This window comes from Saccopteryx bilineata, chromosome 5 (genome assembly GCF_036850765.1).
Source record: "Saccopteryx bilineata isolate mSacBil1 chromosome 5, mSacBil1_pri_phased_curated, whole genome shotgun sequence".
Taxonomy (NCBI): Eukaryota; Metazoa; Chordata; class Mammalia; order Chiroptera; family Emballonuridae; genus Saccopteryx; species Saccopteryx bilineata.
The window spans coordinates 160,970,682-160,991,599 of record NC_089494.1 but is presented as its reverse complement, the minus strand read 5'-3'; the positions used below and the strand labels follow the sequence as shown (position 1 = coordinate 160,991,599).

The 20,918-nt window shown below is 43.6% G+C and overlaps 1 protein-coding gene across 1 annotated transcript; it reads right to left on the bottom strand.

Annotated features, from left to right (window-relative positions):
* Positions 1–1,842: 1,842 nt before the first annotated feature.
* Positions 1,843–20,812, bottom strand: ANKRD16 (ankyrin repeat domain 16). Its single transcript, XM_066232541.1, is given in 8 exon segments — positions 1,843–3,660; positions 3,662–3,761; positions 5,023–5,101; positions 6,769–6,930; positions 7,745–7,853; positions 12,676–12,718; positions 16,056–16,276; positions 19,953–20,812. Coding segments are annotated over 8 exon segments (1,077 nt in total). The 5' UTR covers positions 20,273–20,812; the 3' UTR covers positions 1,843–3,617.
* Positions 20,813–20,918: the final 106 nt, after the last annotated feature.

Below are 20,918 nucleotides of genomic sequence, written 5' to 3'. Positions count from 1 at the left end.
TGGTACCTAACAGAAAAACCTGCAGAATAGTAGCTAGGAAGCCATATGACAGTGGGCTGAACAGTGCCTATGAGTTGATGGAAATGAGCAGTCTCTTTAAAGAAGCCTGGGTGAGCCTGACCTGTGGTGGTACAGTGGCTAAAGCATCGACCTGGAATGCTAAGGTCGCTGGTTCAAAACCCTGGGCTTGCCTGGTCAAGGCACATATGGGAGTTGATGCTTCCTGGTACCCCCCCCATCTCTCTCTCTCTCTCTCTCCTCTCTAAAATGAATAAATAAAATCTTAAAAAAAAAAAAAAAAAAGAAGCCTGGGAGACAAAACATGCTTGGGATGAAGTAGTAATTAGGAGGGGCCGCATCATGCAAGGGCCAAGGGATAAAATGAGACCATCAAGGTAAGGTGCTCGGCACAGTATCTAGGATATAGTAAGTGTTAAAGAAACATGGATTGTTATCATTTACTTCCTCACCATGTGTAATTTCAAACCTTACTAAGTGCCAGGCTCTGTTCTGGGCTCGTAGCCTTAGTAAGTAAACAAGAGACACAAAAGCCCTGTCCAAGAAGCTGACATTCCAGTGGGGAAACAGACAAAAGACAAAACAAAGAACTCAAAATGTATAGTATACTTGATAGTGGTAAATGCAAAGGAGAAAAAAAAGATAGTGGTATTCAATAAATTGCAAAGGAGATTTTGTATCTCCTAAGGTAAGGAGATATAAAATGCTGGAGAGAACAAAATTTTAGATTGGGTGGCTTAGGAGGGCCTCATTGAGGTGACTTTTTAAAGTAAATTCATTTATTGATTTTTTTTTAGAGAGGAAGGGAGAGAGAGAGAAACACCAACCTGTTTCTGTTTGTGCCCTGACGAGGGATTGAACCCATAACCTCCGCACATCAGGACAATGCTCCAACCAACCAAGCCATGGATTTGTTGAGGTAACTTTTAAATAAAGACCCAAAGAAGTACGAAAAGTACCTATAACTGGAAGTAGGGAATAATACTAATTATTATCAGCTTTCTTAATACATCATTACAGTAAGATTATTATTATATTATATTGGAATTTCTGGTTGTTCACACAGCCCATCACAGCTGAGAATAGCTGGGTTGTGACAAACTCTATAGGACTAGGTTGCATTTGTGATGGATACATTTGATCTTTCAACAGATTGACTTGGACTAATTACTATCCTCTGCAATTAAAATGACCAAATCCTGGCTGGTTGGCTCAGTGGTAGAGTGTCGGCCCAGCATGTGGATGTCTCAGTGAGGGCACACTGCAGAAGCGACCATCTGCTTCTTTACCCCTCCCTTTTCTCTCCCCTTCTCTCTTTTCCCCTCCCGCAGCCATGGCTTGATTAGTTTGAGCACATTAGTCCTGGGCACTAAGGATGGCTCTGTGGCACTTCTGCCTCAGGTGCTAAAAATAGTTTGCTTGTGAGCATGGTCCCAGATGGGCAGAGAACTGGCTCTAGATGGGGGTTGCTGGGTGGCTCCTGGTCAGGGCACATGTGGGAGTCTGTCTCTTTATTTCCCCTCCTCTCACTTGGAAAAGAAGAAAGGAAAAAGATCCAAATGCCTGAGTATTCATCCTATTTTCAATATGTATAAATTGCTATGAATTTTTTAAAAGTTACAACTTCAAGTGTTTATTCCTTCAGTTACAGGCTTTTGTGGCATATGGCATAGGACAGGAAGTGTGACATGTGGGCTTCAACAACAAACCCCATTCCTCAACTGAGGTAATAGAAAAGTTCTGAGGAAAAAAAAAAAAAAAAAAAAAAAAAAAAAAAAAAAAATATATATATATATATATATATATATATATATATATTTAGTGAGCACACAGGAGAGAAACAGAGAGACAAGAGAGAAGGATAGATGGACAGGAGAGAGATGAGAAGCATCAATTTTTCTTTGCAGCACCTTAGTTGTTAACCGATTGCCTTCTCATATGTGCCTTGACAAGGGGGCTCCAGCCGAGCCAGTGACCCCTGGCTCAATCCAGTTTACCATGGGGTCATGCCTATGATTCCATGCTCAAGTCAGTGACTCCATCTGTGCTCAACCTGGATGAGTCTGCGCTCAAATCAGTGACCCTGGGGTTTTGAACTTGGTTCCTCTGTGTCCCAGGCTGGCACTCTATCCACTACGCCAGAGGTCCCCAAACTATGGCCCGCGGGCCACATGCGGCCCCCTGAGGCCATTTATCCGGCCTCCGCTGCACTTCTGGAAGGGGCACCTCTTTCATTGGTGGTCAGTGTATGTGGAGTACTGTATGTGGCGGTGCTGCAAAGCGTGGTGTTGCTCATGTACAGTACTACTTCCGGTGACGCGGGATGCACGAGTCACGGCTAGGGAAGCGCGTCATATCACTTCTTACGGCTAGCAGTGACAAATATGGAACCGAACATTGACCATCTCATTAGCCAAAGCAGGCCCATAGTTCCCATTGATATACTGGTCAGTATGTTGATTTAAATTTACTTGTTCTTTATTTTAAATATTGTATTTGTTCCCGTTTTGTTTTTTTACTTTACAAGAAGATGTGCAGTGTGCATAGGGATTTGTTCATAGTTTTTTTAATAGTCTGGCCCTCCAATGGTCTGAGGGACAGTGAACTGGCCCCCTGTGTAAAAAGTTTGGGGACCCCTGCACTATGCCATTGCCTGGTCAGGCTGAAAATATCTTTAAAAAATTTATTTAGAAAATTATATTTAATGGGGCGACATTGATCAATAAGAGTACATAGGTTTCAGGTAAACAGCTCTATAGCATTTGAACTGTTGATTGTGTTGTGGGCCCATTACGCAAAGTCAAATCATTTTCTGTCACCGTATATTTGTCCCTCTTTACTCCCCTCCCCTGGTAATCACTTCACTTTTATCTATGTTTTTGAGTCTCATTTTTGAAAATATCTTAAGATGCATATTTTAGGTTTATTTATGACCCTAAGGGAGTCAATACAGAACTTGTCTAATATAAAAAAAGTAATAACCTCAAAATCAAAACAGCTCAACTAGCAGTGAGTGCTTAGGATATAGAAATGTTTTCATTATCACTAGTTCCTTGCTAACTTATGTCTGTGTAATAAAACAGATCATAAGCACTTCTTTCCTGGCTACAAAGCCAAATTAAACCATTGTAATAATCAAGAAAATGCCTATGAAGCAAAGTAAACAGGCCAATTACTTATGGCTCAATCTAACAGCAATTTGTTATATTTTTAATACTATATTATTATTGCCTTACCACATAGTACTTACTATAAAACATTTCACATATATGTATACAAATATATATATAAAAGTATGTATACTATATTATATTCATACACACTACATGCTTTTCTAGGGAACATAGACATTGACTTCATAAACATCATCTAAGTCTACTTGAAGGCTACAAAATGAAATGCAGGTGAGGAAAGATTTTGAGTGTGTCCATCCTCCACCTAGGAGGCCAGCATCCACAGCCTCTGGAATCTCAGCTGCAGTGGAGAGTGCAGGGGAGGAAGGGCAGAGGTCACTGCTATCATTTCACTGAACCTGGTAATAACTTAAGCGGCGGGTTATAAGTTGCCATGAGTTTTACTGTCTTTGTTTAGAAACACCCTTATGCCGTCTTGCTGTGGTTGAAGCACTGAAGGATGTCTGCGCTGAGCCAGGGTGCCCGTGACATCTGGAGAGTCCCTCAGCCCAGACTGCAGAAGAAACTCGACGCAGGCCACATGCTGACCCGCGCAGGCCAGGTGCAGGGCTGAACAGAGACAGAAATCACACGAATTTAGTGCATGACCCCCAAAGCAATAGGCTGCTCCTAACAGAAATGTTAATTATTTCAGTTCTACAGGTTTAATATTTCCCTAATTCATTTACATGACTTTGCCTACATTAGATCAAAATATTAGTTTTCCTTTTAACCTGGTTGGGTTGGAAATGGCTTAAAAATAACAAGACCAACCTGACAGGATTCAAGACACTTGGCTAAAGCAACAAAGCAACCTTATCAGAAAAAGGAGACTAAGTTTTGTGACATCTCTGTGTAAGTAAAAATATCACCATAAATAAGGATGGGACAGAAAGAAAAATGGCCAACAAATCTTCCTTTCTGGTTAAAAATTAGCACTAATGGGACTCTGGCTTCTGCTCCCATCTTTAGGAGAAAGTCTGTGTCCCTGGACTTAGTGACCATCCTCTGTGGTCTAAAATCCAGTATTTGTCTTTGAGTCTTTGAAGCATCATGAAGCTCCCACTAAACTCGTGAAGGATGGCCACTGACACAGAGAATGTTACTGAAATTTATAAATTTAAAAAGAGAATTTATTTACCGATTTTAGAGAGAGGAAGGGAGAGACAGACAGAAATATTAATCTGTTCCTGTATGTGCCCTGACTGGGGATTGAACCCACAACCTTTGTGTATTGGGACTATAATCAAAGGGGTTTATTCCAAAAAATTAGCTCTGAAAATATACTTCTCAGCCCTACATTGAGAAAATTGTAATGATTAGTTAATAAGTACACTTCAAAGAGAAATGACTTATGAAGAGTCTATAACAGGGGTCCCCAAACTTTTTACACAGGGGGCCAGTTCACTGTCCCTCAGACCGTTGGAGGGCCACCACATACAGTGCTCCTCTCACTGACCACTAATGAAAGAGGTGCCCATTCCGGAAGTGCGGCAGGGCCGGATAAATGGCCTCAGGGGGCCGCATGCGGCCCGTGGGCCGTAGTTTGGGGACACCTGGTCTATAGAATACCCAGATAGCTGGTGGCAGCATGAATACAGAAAGTGCTTTTATGTCACATATATTGGTACAGTTTAAAATAATAAAACAATAATAATAACAGCAGTAGTAATGAGTAGTAGTTGTCATCACTGCCATGATAACAGCAATAGTTCTACAGCTTTGCAAACAGAGATGTTATTTTAAGGAAAGGTTGCTGATGTTTTTATGAATCCATGTATTGGTCACATTCTGTTAACTAATAATTTTTCAAGGCACACGGAAGTCATACCTGATCGATTTCTTTCATCTTTAGAGTGGATGTCAGCACCCAAGGATATGAGTGTCTGAACTGTGCTCACATGGCCTTCCTGAGGGTAGAAATAAACTCATTATCACTGTGACAAGGACCTTTAAACATAAACTCTAATATATATATTGGGTTATTTTTCTAAAATACTCAACTGCTAAAACTGTATTTTCAGATCTAAAGGAAAACTCATTACATGACTCTCAAATTCCAGTATAAATCAAATCATTAAAGATAGGTTTTGGTGAGACTCAGTTATTAGAATATAGATGGTCAACTTTGTAAGCCAAAGTATTGACTAATACAGTTGGGTTTCCTTCAGTGTGATGAGTATAAATACTGTGATTTAAACAGAACACACAATTCCAAATTCTCCCAAGCAGAAACTCTTTCCTAAAATCTTTGGGCTGAGATACATTAGAAAAGATGACCACCTTTCCTGGATGGGACTCTCATTATAGCTGGCATTATCATTTATGAGGCAACTTACAAACTTTCTGTGTAGCCAGCTAGGCTGTTAATATGCAGTGAGACTAAAATCAAGTTGTAGGTTCAACCTTCCTACGGGTGGACCCACTAGCTTTCCCGACTGCGGTCACAGATCATACTCTTAGCCCACCCTCATTTATCTGTGCACTTTCTCATAGGGAAATGCAGACAAGAGTGTACAGTTCACTAGAAAACATTTATTCTTGTTGCTAGAAAAACAAGGCAAGTAGCCATTATGTTAAAGATAATAACCAAAAGACTCCTAGTATTTAAACTGGGCAGATGTAAGCAAACAGCTACTTTTGTAGTGAAAATGTTTTGGATGCATTAATATTTTATACATTATGAAATGTAGGTGATGCCAGGAGACGTTAGGAAGTGCAATTTGCTTGCCTCAGTTAATTTTTTTTTTTTTTTTTTTAAAGAACAAATTTATTTATTTTTATTTATTTTTAGAGAGGAGAGAGAGACAAAGAGGGAGAGAGAGGAGACAGAGACAGAGAGAGAGAAGAGGGGAGGAGCTGGAAGCATCAACTCCCATACGTGCCTTGACCAGGCAAGCCCAGGGCTTCGAACCGGCGACCTCAGCATTTCCAGGTTGATGCTTTATCCACTGCGCCACCACAGGTCAGGCCGCCTCAGTTAATTTTAACTTCTGAAATCTACCATAAGGACCGAAAGCCAGGAATTTAATACAGTGGATTTTTATAGTTTCAAATAACACTTTTCTTTTTTGAGAGAAAAGGGGAGGACAAGGAGTGAGAGAGAGAGAGAGAGAGAGAGAGAGAGAAGCATCAACTCATTGTTCCACTTAGTTGTGCAGCCAACCTTTGGGTTGAGCTGTCGATCTCGGCACTCTGGGATGTTCTATCTACTGCACCACTGGCCAGTAGCGAGCAAGAGAGAGGAACAGACAGACAGACAGGAAGAGAGAGAGAGATGAGAAACATCAACTCATAGTTGCAGCACCTTAGTTGGTCACTTTATCATCGATAACACCATTCTGAAGTGTGGGAGGAAACACAAAGTTCAGGCATTATATATGGAATAAAGGGTGTTTGCAGTTTTTATCTAGCAACAAATAAAGGCAGGTTTCTATTTAAAGGGACATTGGGCTTCAGAATCATGACCATTTCAGGAGCATATCACGAGCAACTTCTTTCTTCCACAGAGATGGAGTCAAAGAAATAAGACTGGAGCAAAGCAAGCCTAAGGGACAACCTGTGAAAAGAAACTAACCTTAGCTGCACAATGAAGTGCTGTGAGGTGGGTTAACGTTGTTCTCAGATCTACATCAATGCCAAGTTCTGAAACCAAGAATTGGATGGCGTCATTCTGCCCAGTGACTGCTGCCCTGTGTATGGCCTGGGCACCCAGAGAATCCTCAGCAGAAATGCAAGCCTAGTAGATTGGGGAGAGACAAGAACAAAAATAAGAAGCAGAGAAACTTGGGCACATGGACCTTCTAACATTTTAGTTAAGCTTTGCTGCCTATATACATTTTTCTGGGCTAATGTTATACAGCTTTTGTCAGATTCTTAAAGGACTCTAAAACAAACAAAAAATGGAAAGAGTCAATGCTCTAAAGTGTGCCCAAAGTGTAGTCAGTGGGGAGTTTGTTGTTGTTACCATAAAAGAGCTATTTATTAAAATGTTACTTTGCTAATTGCTTTATGTATATATATTTACTTATTTGGGTGAGAGGAGGAGAGATAGATTCCCACATGCTTCTCTACCAGGGCTGATGCTCGCAAAGGAGTTATTTTTAGCACCAGAAGCTGACACATTTGGACCAACAGAGCTGTCCTCAGTGCCTGGGGCCGATGCTCAAACCAATCAAGCCACTGGCTGCAGGAGGAGAAGAGGGAGAGAGGGGGGAGAGGAGGGGGAGAAAAGCAGATGGTCGCTTCTCCTGTGTGCCCTGATTGAGAACTGAACCTGGGATGTCCATACGCCAGGCTCTATCCACTGAGCCACCAGCCAGGGCCTATGTATATATTATTTAATCCTTAGAGCAACCCCCTGCAGAAGTTAAGTTTGTCACCATTTTACAGATGGAAAAACTAATGCTTAAAGAGGTCAAAGGGGTCTCACAGGCTGACTGTGACAGCACTGGAATTTGAACCCAAGATCTGAATAACTATGATTTCTGTTCATTCTGTGACCTAAAGCTTACAGGAAAAACCAAAGGAATAAAACCAAACCATTGCTGTACCTTATGTTTTTCAAGGAGCAGCCTGGCTATGTTGATATGCCCACACTGAATTGCATCCATAAAGGGTGTGAGGCCACACCTGTCTCTGCAGTCTGGTTCATACTGACACCTAGAGCCCAAACCCAAAATAACAGAGCTGAGAAAAGCCACCATTTCAAACCCAATGAACAGTTGGCTCTTGGCCACCTGTAGTAAATTACATGACCTACAAATGGTCTGTGGAAATCTGGAGCACTCTCCCTCTTTCCTCCATCTCAATACCAGAACTTAGCTCTTCAGCAGCACGTAAATTTCCCTAGCAAATGTGGTTCCCTCTAACCTTCGTCATCCCATGTTAGGGACTATCATCTCTCCAGCTTCTCATGCCAGAAGCCCTGAAGTCATCCTTTAGGCCAGGTGTAGTCAACCTTTTTATACCTACCGCCCACTTTTGTATCTCTGTTAGTAGTAAAATTTTCTAACCACCCACCGGTTCCACAGTAATGGTGATTTATAAAGTAGGGAAGTAACTTTACTTTATAAAATTTATAAAGCAGAGTTACAGCAAGTTAAAGCATATAATAATAATTACTTACCAAGTACTTTATGTTGGATTTTCGCTAAGCTTGGAGGAATAAATCTTTATAAAACAACTTACTATAGTTAAATTTATCTTTTTATTTATACTTTGGTTGCTCCGCTACCGCCCACCATGAAAGCTGGAACGCCCACTAGTGGGCGGGAGGGACCAGGTTGACTACCACTGCTTTAGGCCCTCATAACCGATCTATTATCAAAACCTCTTCATTCTACATTCAAAATATTTTTTTTACTATATCTTTCTATCTCTACTTTTTTAAAAAAAGGATTTTATTTATTCATTTTTTTAGAGAGGGGAGGAGGGAGAGAGAGAAGAGGGGAAGAGCTGGAAGTATCAACTCTCATATGTGCCTTGACCAGGCAAGCCCAGGGTTTCGAACCGGCAACCTCAGCATTTCCAGGTTGATGCTTTATCCACTGCGCCACCAGAGGTCAGTCTATCTCCACTTTTACCCCTTAGGATCAAGTCAATACTCAATAGCCTCCTAACCATTTTTCTTACCTTGACTTCTGCCTTAATTCATTCTCATAGCTACCAGAATAATCTTTATACTGGCAATTTGGATATGGCCGCTGTTAAAAATATTGAACTAGCCTGACCTGTGGTGGTGCAGTGGATAAAGCGTCGACCTGGAAATGCTGAGGTCGCTGGTTCGAAACCCTGGGCTTGCCTGGTCAAGGCACATATGGGAGTTGATGCTTCCTGCTCCTCCCCCCTCCTCTCTCTCTGTCTCTCTCTCCCTCTCTGTCTCTCTTTCTCCCTCTCTCTCTCCTCTCTAAAAATGAATTAAAAAAAAAATTAAAAAAAAAATATTGAACTACATAATTCCCAAAAACAAAGCACAAAATCTGAAACTTCAACATAACCTCTAGTGGTCAAGATAATGTGGCACAAACTCACCTCTCTAGGTTTCTCTTGCCCACATACCCACTGCTCTGTGCTTACTGCAAGCTACCTGCTTCCTGGCTGTCCTTTCTTCTAGGTCCTGCTTATTTCCTGGTCCTGCCTGTACTACCATCTTCTTAGTGCCACTTCCCATCTGTCCTATCTTCTTCTCGGTCCCACCTTCTTCTGTTCCTACCTTCTTCACCAACCTACCTGCCCTGTCACCTTCTTCGTGCTACCTTCCTTTTGTCCTATCTTCTTTTCCATCCCACCTCCCCTTTCTCCATTTCTATCTTCAACTTCCTATCTTCTCAGTCTCACAATCACTAGTCCAATCACCTTCTGTTCCTACCTTCTTCATGGGCCTACTTGTCTTATTGTCTTCTCTGTTCTACCCCCCTCTTGTCCTACCTTCCTCATAATCCTGCCATTTTCTGCTCATTCATTTGCCCAGCTCTTTACTGCCTTTTCACTTGTTGATGCGCTCTGCTTAGAACATTATCTCTCCATTCTTCACTTGACAAACTCCAACTCATCCTTCAAATCACAGCTTCAATGTGACCTCACAGTGGCCTGTTTCTCTCCTGCATCAACAGTACCTTTGCTTCTGCAAACCACTGTACACTTTTTCTTTGTGTGTGACAGAGAGCGAGTCAGAGAGGGACAGATAGCGACAGACAGACAAGAAGGGAGAGAGATGAGAAGCATCAATTCTTCGTTGCAGCATCTTAGTTCAGGGGTCCCCAAACTTTTTACAGAGGGGGCCAGTTCACTGTCCCTCAGACCATTGGAGGACGTGTGTCCTGTGTCACCGGAAGTAGTACTGTATGTGAGCAACGCTGCACTTTGCCGCACCACCACATATAGTACTCCAGGAGTACTCCTCTCACTGACCACCAATGAAAGAGGTGCCCCTTCCGGAAGTGCGGCGGGGGCCGGATAAATGGCTTCAGGAGGCCACATGCAGCCTGCGGGCTGTAGTTTGGGGACCCCTGCCTTAGTTGTTCATTGACTGCTTTCTAATATGTGCCTTGACAGGGGGGGGGGCGTGCTACAGCAGACTGAATGACCTTTTGCTCAAGCCAACGACCTTGGGCTCAAGCTGGCGACCTCAGGGTCTCGAACCTGGGTCTTCGGCATCCCAATCCGATGCTCTACCCACTGTGCCACCGCCTGGTCAGGCTGTACACTTTTTCTTTATAATATTACAGGCTTCCCCTGTTATCTGAAAGTAGAGCTTTTTATTTTTTAGGTGAGAGGAGGGGAGATAGTGAGGTTGACTCCCATATACATCCTGACTGGGATTCACCTGGCAATCCCATCTGGGGCCAATGATTGAGTACCAAGCTATTTTTAGTGCCTGAAGCTGACCCACTCAGACTAACTAAGCTATCCTCAGCACCCAGGGCCATGCTTGAACCAATCAAGCCACTGGCTGCTGGAGGGGAAGAGGGAGAGAAAGGGAAGGGGGAGGAGAAGCAGATGGTCACTTTTTCTGTGTGCCTTGACTGGGAATTGAACCCAGGATGTCCATACTCTGGGCCAATGGTGTATCCACTGAGCTACCAGCCAGGGCCAAAATAGAGTATTTTTATGAACACTTCTGTAAGCCAAAATAATATAAAGCAATGACTGTCTCCAGCTTTTTGAAAGTCTGCACTATATATGCCACTTCACTTATGAAAGATTTACGTTAGTACAGTAACAGTTTTTTTCATAGAAGTGAAACTTCTTTGAATTTCTTTTGGTTCGTGAAAGCAGGTATTACCATAAGTCTTTTGTATAGGTGAAGTAGGATAATGGTATTTCTATGATTGTCTATACTTGGCTTCCAAACCAGCCTATAGGCTGTTAGGAAAAGGGCTGTTTGTTTTGTTTACCACCCAGCATCTTACACATAAGAGGTCCTTAAAAATGTTCACTCAATGAATGAATATTTATAAATTTGTAGACAACCAAGTATGTTTCAATTTATACTAGGCACGCCCTAAACATAAGCAATGCTTTCAGGGCACTGCATTAAGCCTTCTCTCTTTATTTTTATTTAAAATTTTTTTGGTCATTTTTTCTATTCTTTTCTTTATTTTTTTAATTGAATTCAGAGAAAAGAAGGGGGAGAGAGACAGAAACATCAATGTTTCTGTATATACCCCAGCCAAGAATCGAACCAGCCACCTCTGCATCTCAGGACAATGCTCCAATCAACCAAACCATCCAGACAGGGCTCCTCTCTTCTTACTAAACACTGTCTCCTCAGGTAATCTCTTCCACTCTTATGGATTCAATTATCATTTCTATATTGATGAGTCCCACATTTGTATCTCAGCCCACACCTGTCCTTTGGGTTTTGTATCTGTGTCTCTAACTGACCCCTTGATGCTTTGCTTAGATGTTTCACAGGTATATGTCACTCAACATGTCCAAGAGTGAAACTGTCATCTTCTCCCACAACACCTGCTCCTCCTCCACTGCTCTCTACCTCAGAAAATGACACCAGCACCCTCACCAGTTGCTTAAGTGAGAAACCTGAAAGTCATCCTTGATTTTTCCTTCTCCCTCATTCACTTTACTGGATTATTAACCTAGATCTAAAGTATCTCCAAATCTTCTTCTTCATCCTACTGTCAGCTTCTTAGTCCAGCTACCGTGATTCCTCTCCTGTTTACCTACAATAGCCTCCATAACCAGCTTTCACAGCACTCACCCTTGCTCCCCCCCTCCAATCTACTCTCTATTTTGCAACCCAGAGGATCTTCAAAAACTGCAAACTTATAACCCAACCCCTGCTTAAAACCCTTCAATGGTATCTTATATGCTTAGAATAAACCAAGATCTACAGTGTCCCACCTGATTGAAACCTGGCCTTCCTCTCCAGCCTCTCCCCATGCCATTCTCTTCACTGTAGGCTTCAGCACATACTGAACTTCTTTCAGTTTCTTACATGCACTATGCTTTTTTGTGGCTCTGAGCATTTCTGGCTCCTGTTTCTTCTGTCTGGAATGCTCCCTTGCCTTCCCCTCTCAGCCTTTTTTAGGTCACAGCTTAAATATCACTGGGGCTGAGATTCCTTACTCCAAAGCCAAGCTGAGTCTTTCTGTCATATGTTCCTGTAGAGATCCTGCAATTCCTTGTAATGGTCACCAGACTCACATGATTTGTGCAGTATTTGTGATTTCCATGAGAGGGAAACCACATGGCCTTGTTTCTGTTGTATCTGGTACAATTCACAACAGGTAATGAAAAAATAGATGAATATTTGTTGTATGAACAAACAAATGACTTTCTCTCATGTCTGTTAGTTATTTTTGTTTCATGTTTTTTGAATTACCTGTGTTATGTCCTTTGTTCATTTCTCCTTTGGTACCTTAGCTGCTCTCTGAATAATTCCCTCAAGCTCTTTACATAGCATCAATATTAATGGTCATAATTAGAAAATATCTCCCTTAATTTGCTCTTTTGTTCTTACCTCTGAAGAAGCACCTTTACTGCCTCTAAACAGCCGTGCATTGCTGAGAGAAGAGAGTTGAGAATTAGAGCTTTTAGGTGCACATATAAAATGCTTCTTTCCTTCTGGCACTAGTCTCTGTCCCACATTTTTAGTTATGGCTTACAGGAACAAGTAATTAAATTAGGCACACAAATAAAAATTTAGCTAGATAATTGGTAGAGAATGATGCTTTTACTGAACAGGTCATAGCCAAAACTGATTATCTTTTCTTTTTTTTTTTCAAGAGAGAGCAGAGAGAGGGACAGATAGGGACAAACAGACAGGAAGGGAGAGAGATGAGAAGCATCAAATCTTTGTTGTAGCACCTTGGTTGTTCAGTAATTGCATTCTCATATGTGCCTTGACCAGGGAACTCCAGCAGAGCAAGTGACCCCTTGCTCAAGCCAGTGACCGTGGGGTCATGTCTATGATCCCATGCTCAAGCCAGCAACCCTGAGGACAAGCTGGTGAGTCAGTGCTCAAGCCAGATGAGCCCGCACTCAAGCCAGCGACTTCAGGGTTTTGAACCTGGGTCCTCCGTGTCCTAGTCCAATGCTCTATCCACTGCGCCACTACCTGGTCAGGCTACGAGATCTTTAACAGCAAATTTTCAATCCTAAACTTATCTACTCACTTTTGTGTTGGGCCAGGCCGTTTTTGCCTAGTATTGGAACCTGGCTGCAAGAGACAGTTTAGATTTGTGGGGGACAGAGGTGTGGGGGACTGGCAGTAAGCTGACAAGGTCCTTGCTGCCCATCCCCCCACCTCACTTGCTTGATTAGGTTGCTAAAGGCTAAGCTCTTCCCCACAATCTCTGATTATTAAGTTGGTAAAGGCAATTTACACGCCTTTCCCCACACCTCCTTGTTAGCTATGATGCTGATTATTTCTACTTGTCCCACCCCCATGTCCCTCAAAGAGACTAGAGGCAGTGTTCTTTTTACCCTTTGTTTTGTGAAGGTAAGATGTTACACATGGTGAAGGGTTTTCTGCACTTGGGAGAATTCTTGGTTTGCTTCAGAAATGTGACTTTGTATCTAAGCTCTCTTTGTTTTGCAAATGGATTTGCTCTCTGCACTATAAATAAAGTGTTCTGGGATGCAGGCTCGTTTTTTTGTTGGTCATCAGTTTAAAGGAGGCCTCCTGATCCCCCTTTTTCTTTCTGTGCTTATTTTCTAATCCTCTGCCATTCCCACTCAAGCCCTGCAAAATTATGAGTCACGCTGGTTTGTGACAGCCCAAGCAATAATGTAAAACATTTTAACAGTAATCTATGATGGGCCCTAGCCGGGTAGCTTCGTCGGTTAGAACACTGTCCTAACATGCCAAGGTTGGGGGTTTGGTCCCCAGTCATAGCACATACAAGAGTCAACCAATGATGGCATGAAAACTGGAAACACAAAATTGATGTCTCTCTCTCTTTCTGTCCTCTCTCTAAAAGTCAATTTAAAAAGTAACCCATAACAAAATAACCAGGAATTTAACTCTATTAAAATAATTATAGCTAATAATAAAGATTTTTGGCCCTGGCCAGTTGGCTCAGCGGTAGAGCATTGCCCCATGTATGGAAGTCCTCGGTTCGATTTCCGGTCAGGGCACACAGCAGAAGCACCCACCTGCTTCTCCACCCTTCCCTCTCTCCTTTCTATCTTTCTCTTCCCCTCCTGTCGCCAAGGCTCCATGGGAGCAAAGTTGGCCCTGGGTGCTGAGGATGCCTCCATGGCCTCCACCTCAGGCACTAGAATGGCTCTGGTTGCAGCAGAACGACTCCCCAGATAGGCAGAGCATAGCCCCCTAGTGGGCATGCCAGGTGGATCCCGGTTGGGTGCATGCGGGAGTCTGTCTGTCTCCCCTTTTCACTTAAGAAAGATACAAAATAAATAAATAAATAGATTTCTGACTATCTGTGCCCACCATTTTGTGTAAATGACTGGGTGCTGTTTCTCCAGAAGAGCAGGGGAGCTAGTCAAATACTTTGTAAGTAGAGAAAATGTTTTCTCACCTGGAAAATTTTCTTTTTAAAGGATTTTTTAAAAAGATTTTATTTATTCATTTTATTATTAAAAAATTTTTTTTTAAATTTTATTTATTCATTTTAGAGAGGAGAGAGAGAGGGAGAGAGACAGAGAGGGAGAGAGAGGAGAGAGAGACAGAGAGAGAGAAGGGGGGAGGAGCTAGAAGCATCAATTCCCATATGTGCCTTGACCAGGCAAGCCCAGGGTTTCGAACCGGCGACCTCAGCATTTCCAGGTTGACGCTTTATCCACTGCGCCACCACAGGTCAGGCATTTATTCATTTTAGAGAAGATAGAGAGATAGAAAGAGGCGGGAGGAGCAGGAAGCATCAGCTCCCATATGTGCCTTGACCAGGCAAGCCAAGGGTTGTGAACTGGCAATCTCAGAGCTCTAGGTCAACGCTTTATCCACTGCGCCATCACAGGTCAGGCTCACCTGCAAAGTTTTAGAAAGTATTCCTTGGTCCTTACCCACCCACTGTGGCTAGAACAATTATATGCATATTTCCTAAACTATTTCATGTCACAGGTATTGATTTTTGATAAACTAAAAGCCCTATATTCTAATTCAATGCACTCTCTAGAAGGCTTAACATTATTTTCTAAATTTCTTGATCTGGACTCTTGAGCTCATTAATATATCTACTATATCTTATGACACAGCATTTTTGCTTTTTATTAATTTAAAATAATCTACAAATAGATAATATAGAATTAAGAATAATTACTCAAAACAATGAAACTATACCCCAAATTTCTATTTGATATTATCACTAGATAAGTCAAATACACTCAGGCCCAGGTATTTATTTAATTATAAGCACCTATATATATTTAAACAGATAGTACTGCAGTAGGTATGGTTGAGGTTATTTAAAAAACCGACTGTTTTCCTCCCTGCCTTTAATAATAAAGACTGTGAAAATGATCATAAAAACAGCAGCTGCCAGTTCTCTGCTCCTGTGTCAAGTACTGTACTAACAACACAGTAACAGCCTTGTAATATGGGGATCATTATCATCATTTTCTTGCTGATGAGAAAACTTGTTCAGGAGACTAAGTTCCTTGCCCAAGGTCAAAGGCTTTTGGAACAGAACCAGCTTGCCATCTAGCTGGGGAAAGCAAGGCTGATATGCATGAAAATTGAACGAATATCAGAAAGAAGAACATGGTAAGTGCCAAGTGACATTAGCTTTAGAAACTAAGTGTATGCCAAAATATCCCAAGGCTGCTCTTATTCCCTGGTCTCTATTTTCCAAAACTCTTCAGCTTGATAGCATTCTCCAGTGCTGGGGAGGCAGGCTGCGCACACGTGCTCACATCCCTGCAGAGCTCGGGCTATACCTGCTGTGTGCAGAGGAGTTCTGCCAGTTCTGCTCTCTGTCTTCCAGGCATCTGGGCAGACAGTGAGCAAGTACTGGAGGGTTGAAGGGTCTCCTTCTCGGCTGGCAATGTGGAAGCTGTTCCAGCCATCTTTGTTCTTCAAAAGTGGATTTGCACCATGCTCCACAAGGTCCTGGATCACCTCAAGATTCTTCCTTGTGCAAGCCATCATCAGAGGAGTCCTAAGGCCAAACAGAACAAGCTGTTAGATGGAAGGGCAGCTGAGACATTAGAAGGGTGTGACCAGGTCTTTAGAAAAACTGTACATCCTTGGCAAAATGAAAAACCTAGGGGATTCAGTGGTCTGGAAGGCAGAAAAACCAGAACTTCTCTGACTGCCCTGAGGACTCTGGGTGAAATAACAAAGGGAAAATGATTGTGATATAGATGTGTCTCCAGGAGGGGAATACTGAGTGAGAAGCAAAGCTGCTTCTGAGCTAGTTTACTGTATAGCACTAAATTGGGACAGAGCTCATCTAAACCATCAAGCTTGTCCTGAAGAGCATTGTATAACTGGTACTCTACTGCAGTGGTCCCCAACCTTTTTTGGGCCACGGACCAGTTTAATGTCAGAAAATATTTTCACGGACCGGCCTTTAGAGTGGGATGGATAAATGTATTACGTGACCGAGAGTGAGTATCACACGCCAAGAGTGAGTCTTAGATGGATGTAACAGAGGGAATCTGGTCATTTTAAAAAAATAAAACATCATTCAGACTTAAATATAAATAAAACGGAAATAATGTAAGTTATTTAATCTTTCTCTGCGGACCGGTACCAAATGGCCCACAGACCTGTACCGGTCTGCGGCCCAGGGGCTGGGGATCACTGCTCTACTGGACTTATCCCATTCACTTTAGTTAGAGACCATTTATTAATTACATTGTGCTGAAAAGGGGTTTAAAAAGAGCATTTGACACAGCATCTAGCCATAAGAGCATACAGTGAAACAGTGTGATTACATTAAGTTTCTGAACTGATTGTGTCCACAACTATGAGCGTGAACTACATTTTTATCAAGCATGGTAGCTCTAGCCTTCCTCTTCTGCTACATAAGTGACTTGGGGCAAGCCATTTCGTTTCCACAAGTTTTAGGGTTTTTTGTGTGCAAAACAAGGTGCTATAATTTCTGAAAAGCTGGGGCAGGTCTTGTTTACCTCCTCACTCCCAGGGTTAGAACCTGTGTCTGGCATACAGTGGGAGCTCACTATACTTGGATCTCTAAGGTTTCATCTAAGATTTATCTTCTAAGATTGCTATGTTCGTTAATTACCAACATTACTTTTTTGGGGGGAGGGAAAATTACGTAGTAGTAATAGTAAATGAGAAATTAAAAGGAAAAAACCCAGATAAATAAAGCTGGAATATTTTAATTTTTATTTATTTTTAGTTTACTGAGTGAAAGAGAGAGACAGCAAGGGAGAGAGGGAGGGAGGAGAGAGATGAGAAACATCAACTTGTAGTTGCCTCACTTTAGTTGTTCATTGATTGCATCTCATATGTGCCTTGACTGGGGGGCTCAAGTCAAGCCAGTGACCCTGTGCTCAAGCCAGTGACCTTAGGATCATTTTGATGATCCTGCACTCAAACTGGTAACCCCACACTCAAGTTGGTGAGCTTATGCTCAAGCTGTCAACCTTGGGGTTTTGAACTAGGGTCCTCAGCATCCCAAGTTGGTGCTCTATCCACTGTGCCATCACAGGCAAGGCTGGAATCTTTTCTGTTTTTTTTTTGACAGAGACAGAGAGAGGGACATATAGGGACAGACAGGAAAGGAGAGAGAAGAGAAACATTTCTTCACTGCGGCACCTTAGTTGTTCATTGATTGCTTTCTCATATGTGCTTTGACGGGGGGGTGGGATGCTCCAGCAGAGCGAGTGACCCCTTGCTCAAGCCAGTGACCTTGGGCTCAAGCCATGAGGTCATGTCTATAATCCCATGCTCAAGCCTCAAGGTCATGTCTATGATCCCATGCTCAAGCCAGCGACTCTGTGCTCATGCTGATGAACCTGTGCTCAAGCTGGATGAGCCCGTGCATAGTCTGATGAGGCTCTATCCACTGTGCCACCACCTGGTCAGGTAAGGCTGGAATCTTAAAGAACTTTACAGAGGTAATGAATCTTGAACAAGGCAGGGAAGGTATTTCAGAAAGCCAAAAAAGTGAGAATGGGCAAAACGGTCCCACTGTGACTACATACATCCCAAATACATAATTAAATGAATCTCATCCTTTTAGTGGTTGTTTTTTCTTTCTGTTTTGAGGTTGTTTCCTTACCTGAAGAATTGCTTTGCCTGACCAGGTGATAGCGTAGTGGATAGAGCTTCAGCCAGGGACTCTGAGGACCCAGGTTTGAAAGGTCCATGGCTTGAGTGTGGGCTCACCAGCTTGAGCACTGGGTCTCCAGCTTGAGTGAGGGATCATAGACATGACCCCATGGTCACTGGCTTGAGCAAGGGGTTGCTGGCTTGGCTGGAAGCCCCCATCCCTTCAAGGCACATATGAGAAAGCAATCAATGAACAACTAAGGTGGCACAATGAAGAGTTTATGCTTCTCATCTCTCTCTCTTCCTGTTTGTCCCTGTCTGTACTCCACTCTCTAAAAAATAAAAAAAGGAATAAGAATTGCTTTGAGAAGTTTCTGAGGTCTATGACACTAGGTACTATCTTTAGATCAATTTTACCAGCAGCACAAGGAAAGCAGTCTTGTGCTTAGTCACAGCCTAAGTGTAACCCTCAAAACACAACCAGGCCTACTCCCCTCCACAGCTGGCAAAAATGCAATTTAATTAGTATACGGCTGCCTGCTGTGTTTCCTATTTATATCACAACAGGAATTACTTGCAGGTAAGAACTTCATTATGTTATGAATTTCACCATGTTCATACCTCTACCAAGCCAGATACAGGGAGTACTAAAAACAGTGTCAGTCTAACAAAATGCAACTGGTTTGTGTGAAGCCATAAGTGAGTGCATTGACTATGTAGGTAGTTATGCAAGGCTATTCATGAAAAAATCACAGAGAATACCACATACCTATAATCTGGTAAAATGTGAATAGGTAGTTTGATTGCAGCAACGTTAATTTCTTAGTTCTGTTACTGTAATGTAACTGTGTAAGATGTTAACTTTGGAGGAGCCTAGGGGAAGGGGACATAGGAAATCCCTGAACACTTCTTTGTAACCTTCTGTGACTCTATAACTATTTCAAAATAAAAAGTTAAATCAATGCCATTGGTGAAGTAATTTACCTAGATGATCCCAGAAGAACTCTGTATTCTGGGTTGTTATATGTAGTACAGACAATTCTTTGTTTGATCATATTCTGTACTGTTCTCTATTTTATGAAAGAAGCAACTGCTTGGACCAAACAGTTGACCCCAAAGGTAGGAACAATGTGCCCTAATGGGGAAAGCTGAGAAGCTATGCTGTAGAGGCAAAGTACAATATATGGGAATTTACGATTCTGCGGAAAAGGGGAAAGGGGTGTCTTTGGATCTCCCGCCACCTGATAGATACATGAATTCACCAGAACTTCCAACTGCCCTATTGCTGTTCCGCTTGTCTATCTGACCCCACCCTTGCTTACTTACTATCACCCCTGAAGCAGAACAGTTCTAGGAAGCTGGTCAGCTGCCCCGAGGAGAAGCGTTCCAGGAAGCCGAAATGGTAGGACTGCAGAAGGGCGCACACCAGAATTGCTGACTCAACGCACACTTGCTCAAAGCTCTCCCCACCTTAATAAATGTTTGCCTCAGGGTCTGTTTCGGTGCACTTCTCCCAGAGGAGTGCCCCGGCAGGTCTTTCTCCTCTAATAAAGCCTGCACACCTAGTACCGTCTCATTCTTACACCACCTACCAGTCAGACTTCTTAAGGCAGTCGACCGCGGCTCCTCGGCCCAGCAAGTACCGCACGCAATCCCGGTGGCCCATGGAGGCAGCTTCGTGCAGAGGCCGCTTGTAGTCTCGGTTGGCAGCCTCGATGTCCATGTCCCAGGCCTCGGTCAGATAGGCTAAGATGTCCCGACGCCCGTGGCGCGCAGCGCAGTGAAGCAGCGTGTCCCCGGCTGGCCCCCGGCAGCCGGCACGGCCCTCTACCTGCAGCTCCTCCCGCAGGGCGCACAGCCGGTCTTCTTGCACCAGCCTGCAGAGCCGTTTCAGGTCCCTGGGCGCCTCCATGGCCACCGGGGCCAGGCGAGGTGACCGAGTCTCCCGTGCTATCCTGCACCGGTGGTGGTGGTGGGGAGGCCGCGGTTCTCTGCGCCGCCAGGTTAGTGCACCTACAAACAACTCGCCTCCTGGGTCGCTGTGAACGCGCGCTCTAGGTGCGGGCGTAGTCGTGTTCGACGAAGTGCGACTCGTTCCAAGGCTGCCACCTCCGCTGGTTTCATTTTGGGTGAAACATTAGGTAGTGGTGGAGCTGCCGTCGAACCCGCCGGGAGGTGTCCGCTCTGGCTCTGACCGCCGCAAGCGGATGTGGTTAGAGGGGTGCCCGCACTCGTGAGGGCCCCCGATTGGGGCCCGCTGGATGGCAGCTCCGCGCCCACGAGACACCGGTGAAGGAGCCCGCCGGAGCCGTGGCCCTCGGGGATGGGGTGGGGCCTCGCGCGTCCGGATTCACCGCCTCTTCTTCACCAAGCCGTAGCCAGCTCCAGGCCCACCACGGCACCTCCACGGGTCCCCGAGAGCTCGGAGGAACTCTGGGAAAGTTTCACTGGTTTCACCACCCTGGCGGAAGCGAGGGTGGGGCGGGGCTGCTTAGCCGTGGCCGCGCCCCCTCGGTGCGCGCGTTCTGATTGGCCGTGGGGGAAGTCTGTCAGCCCCG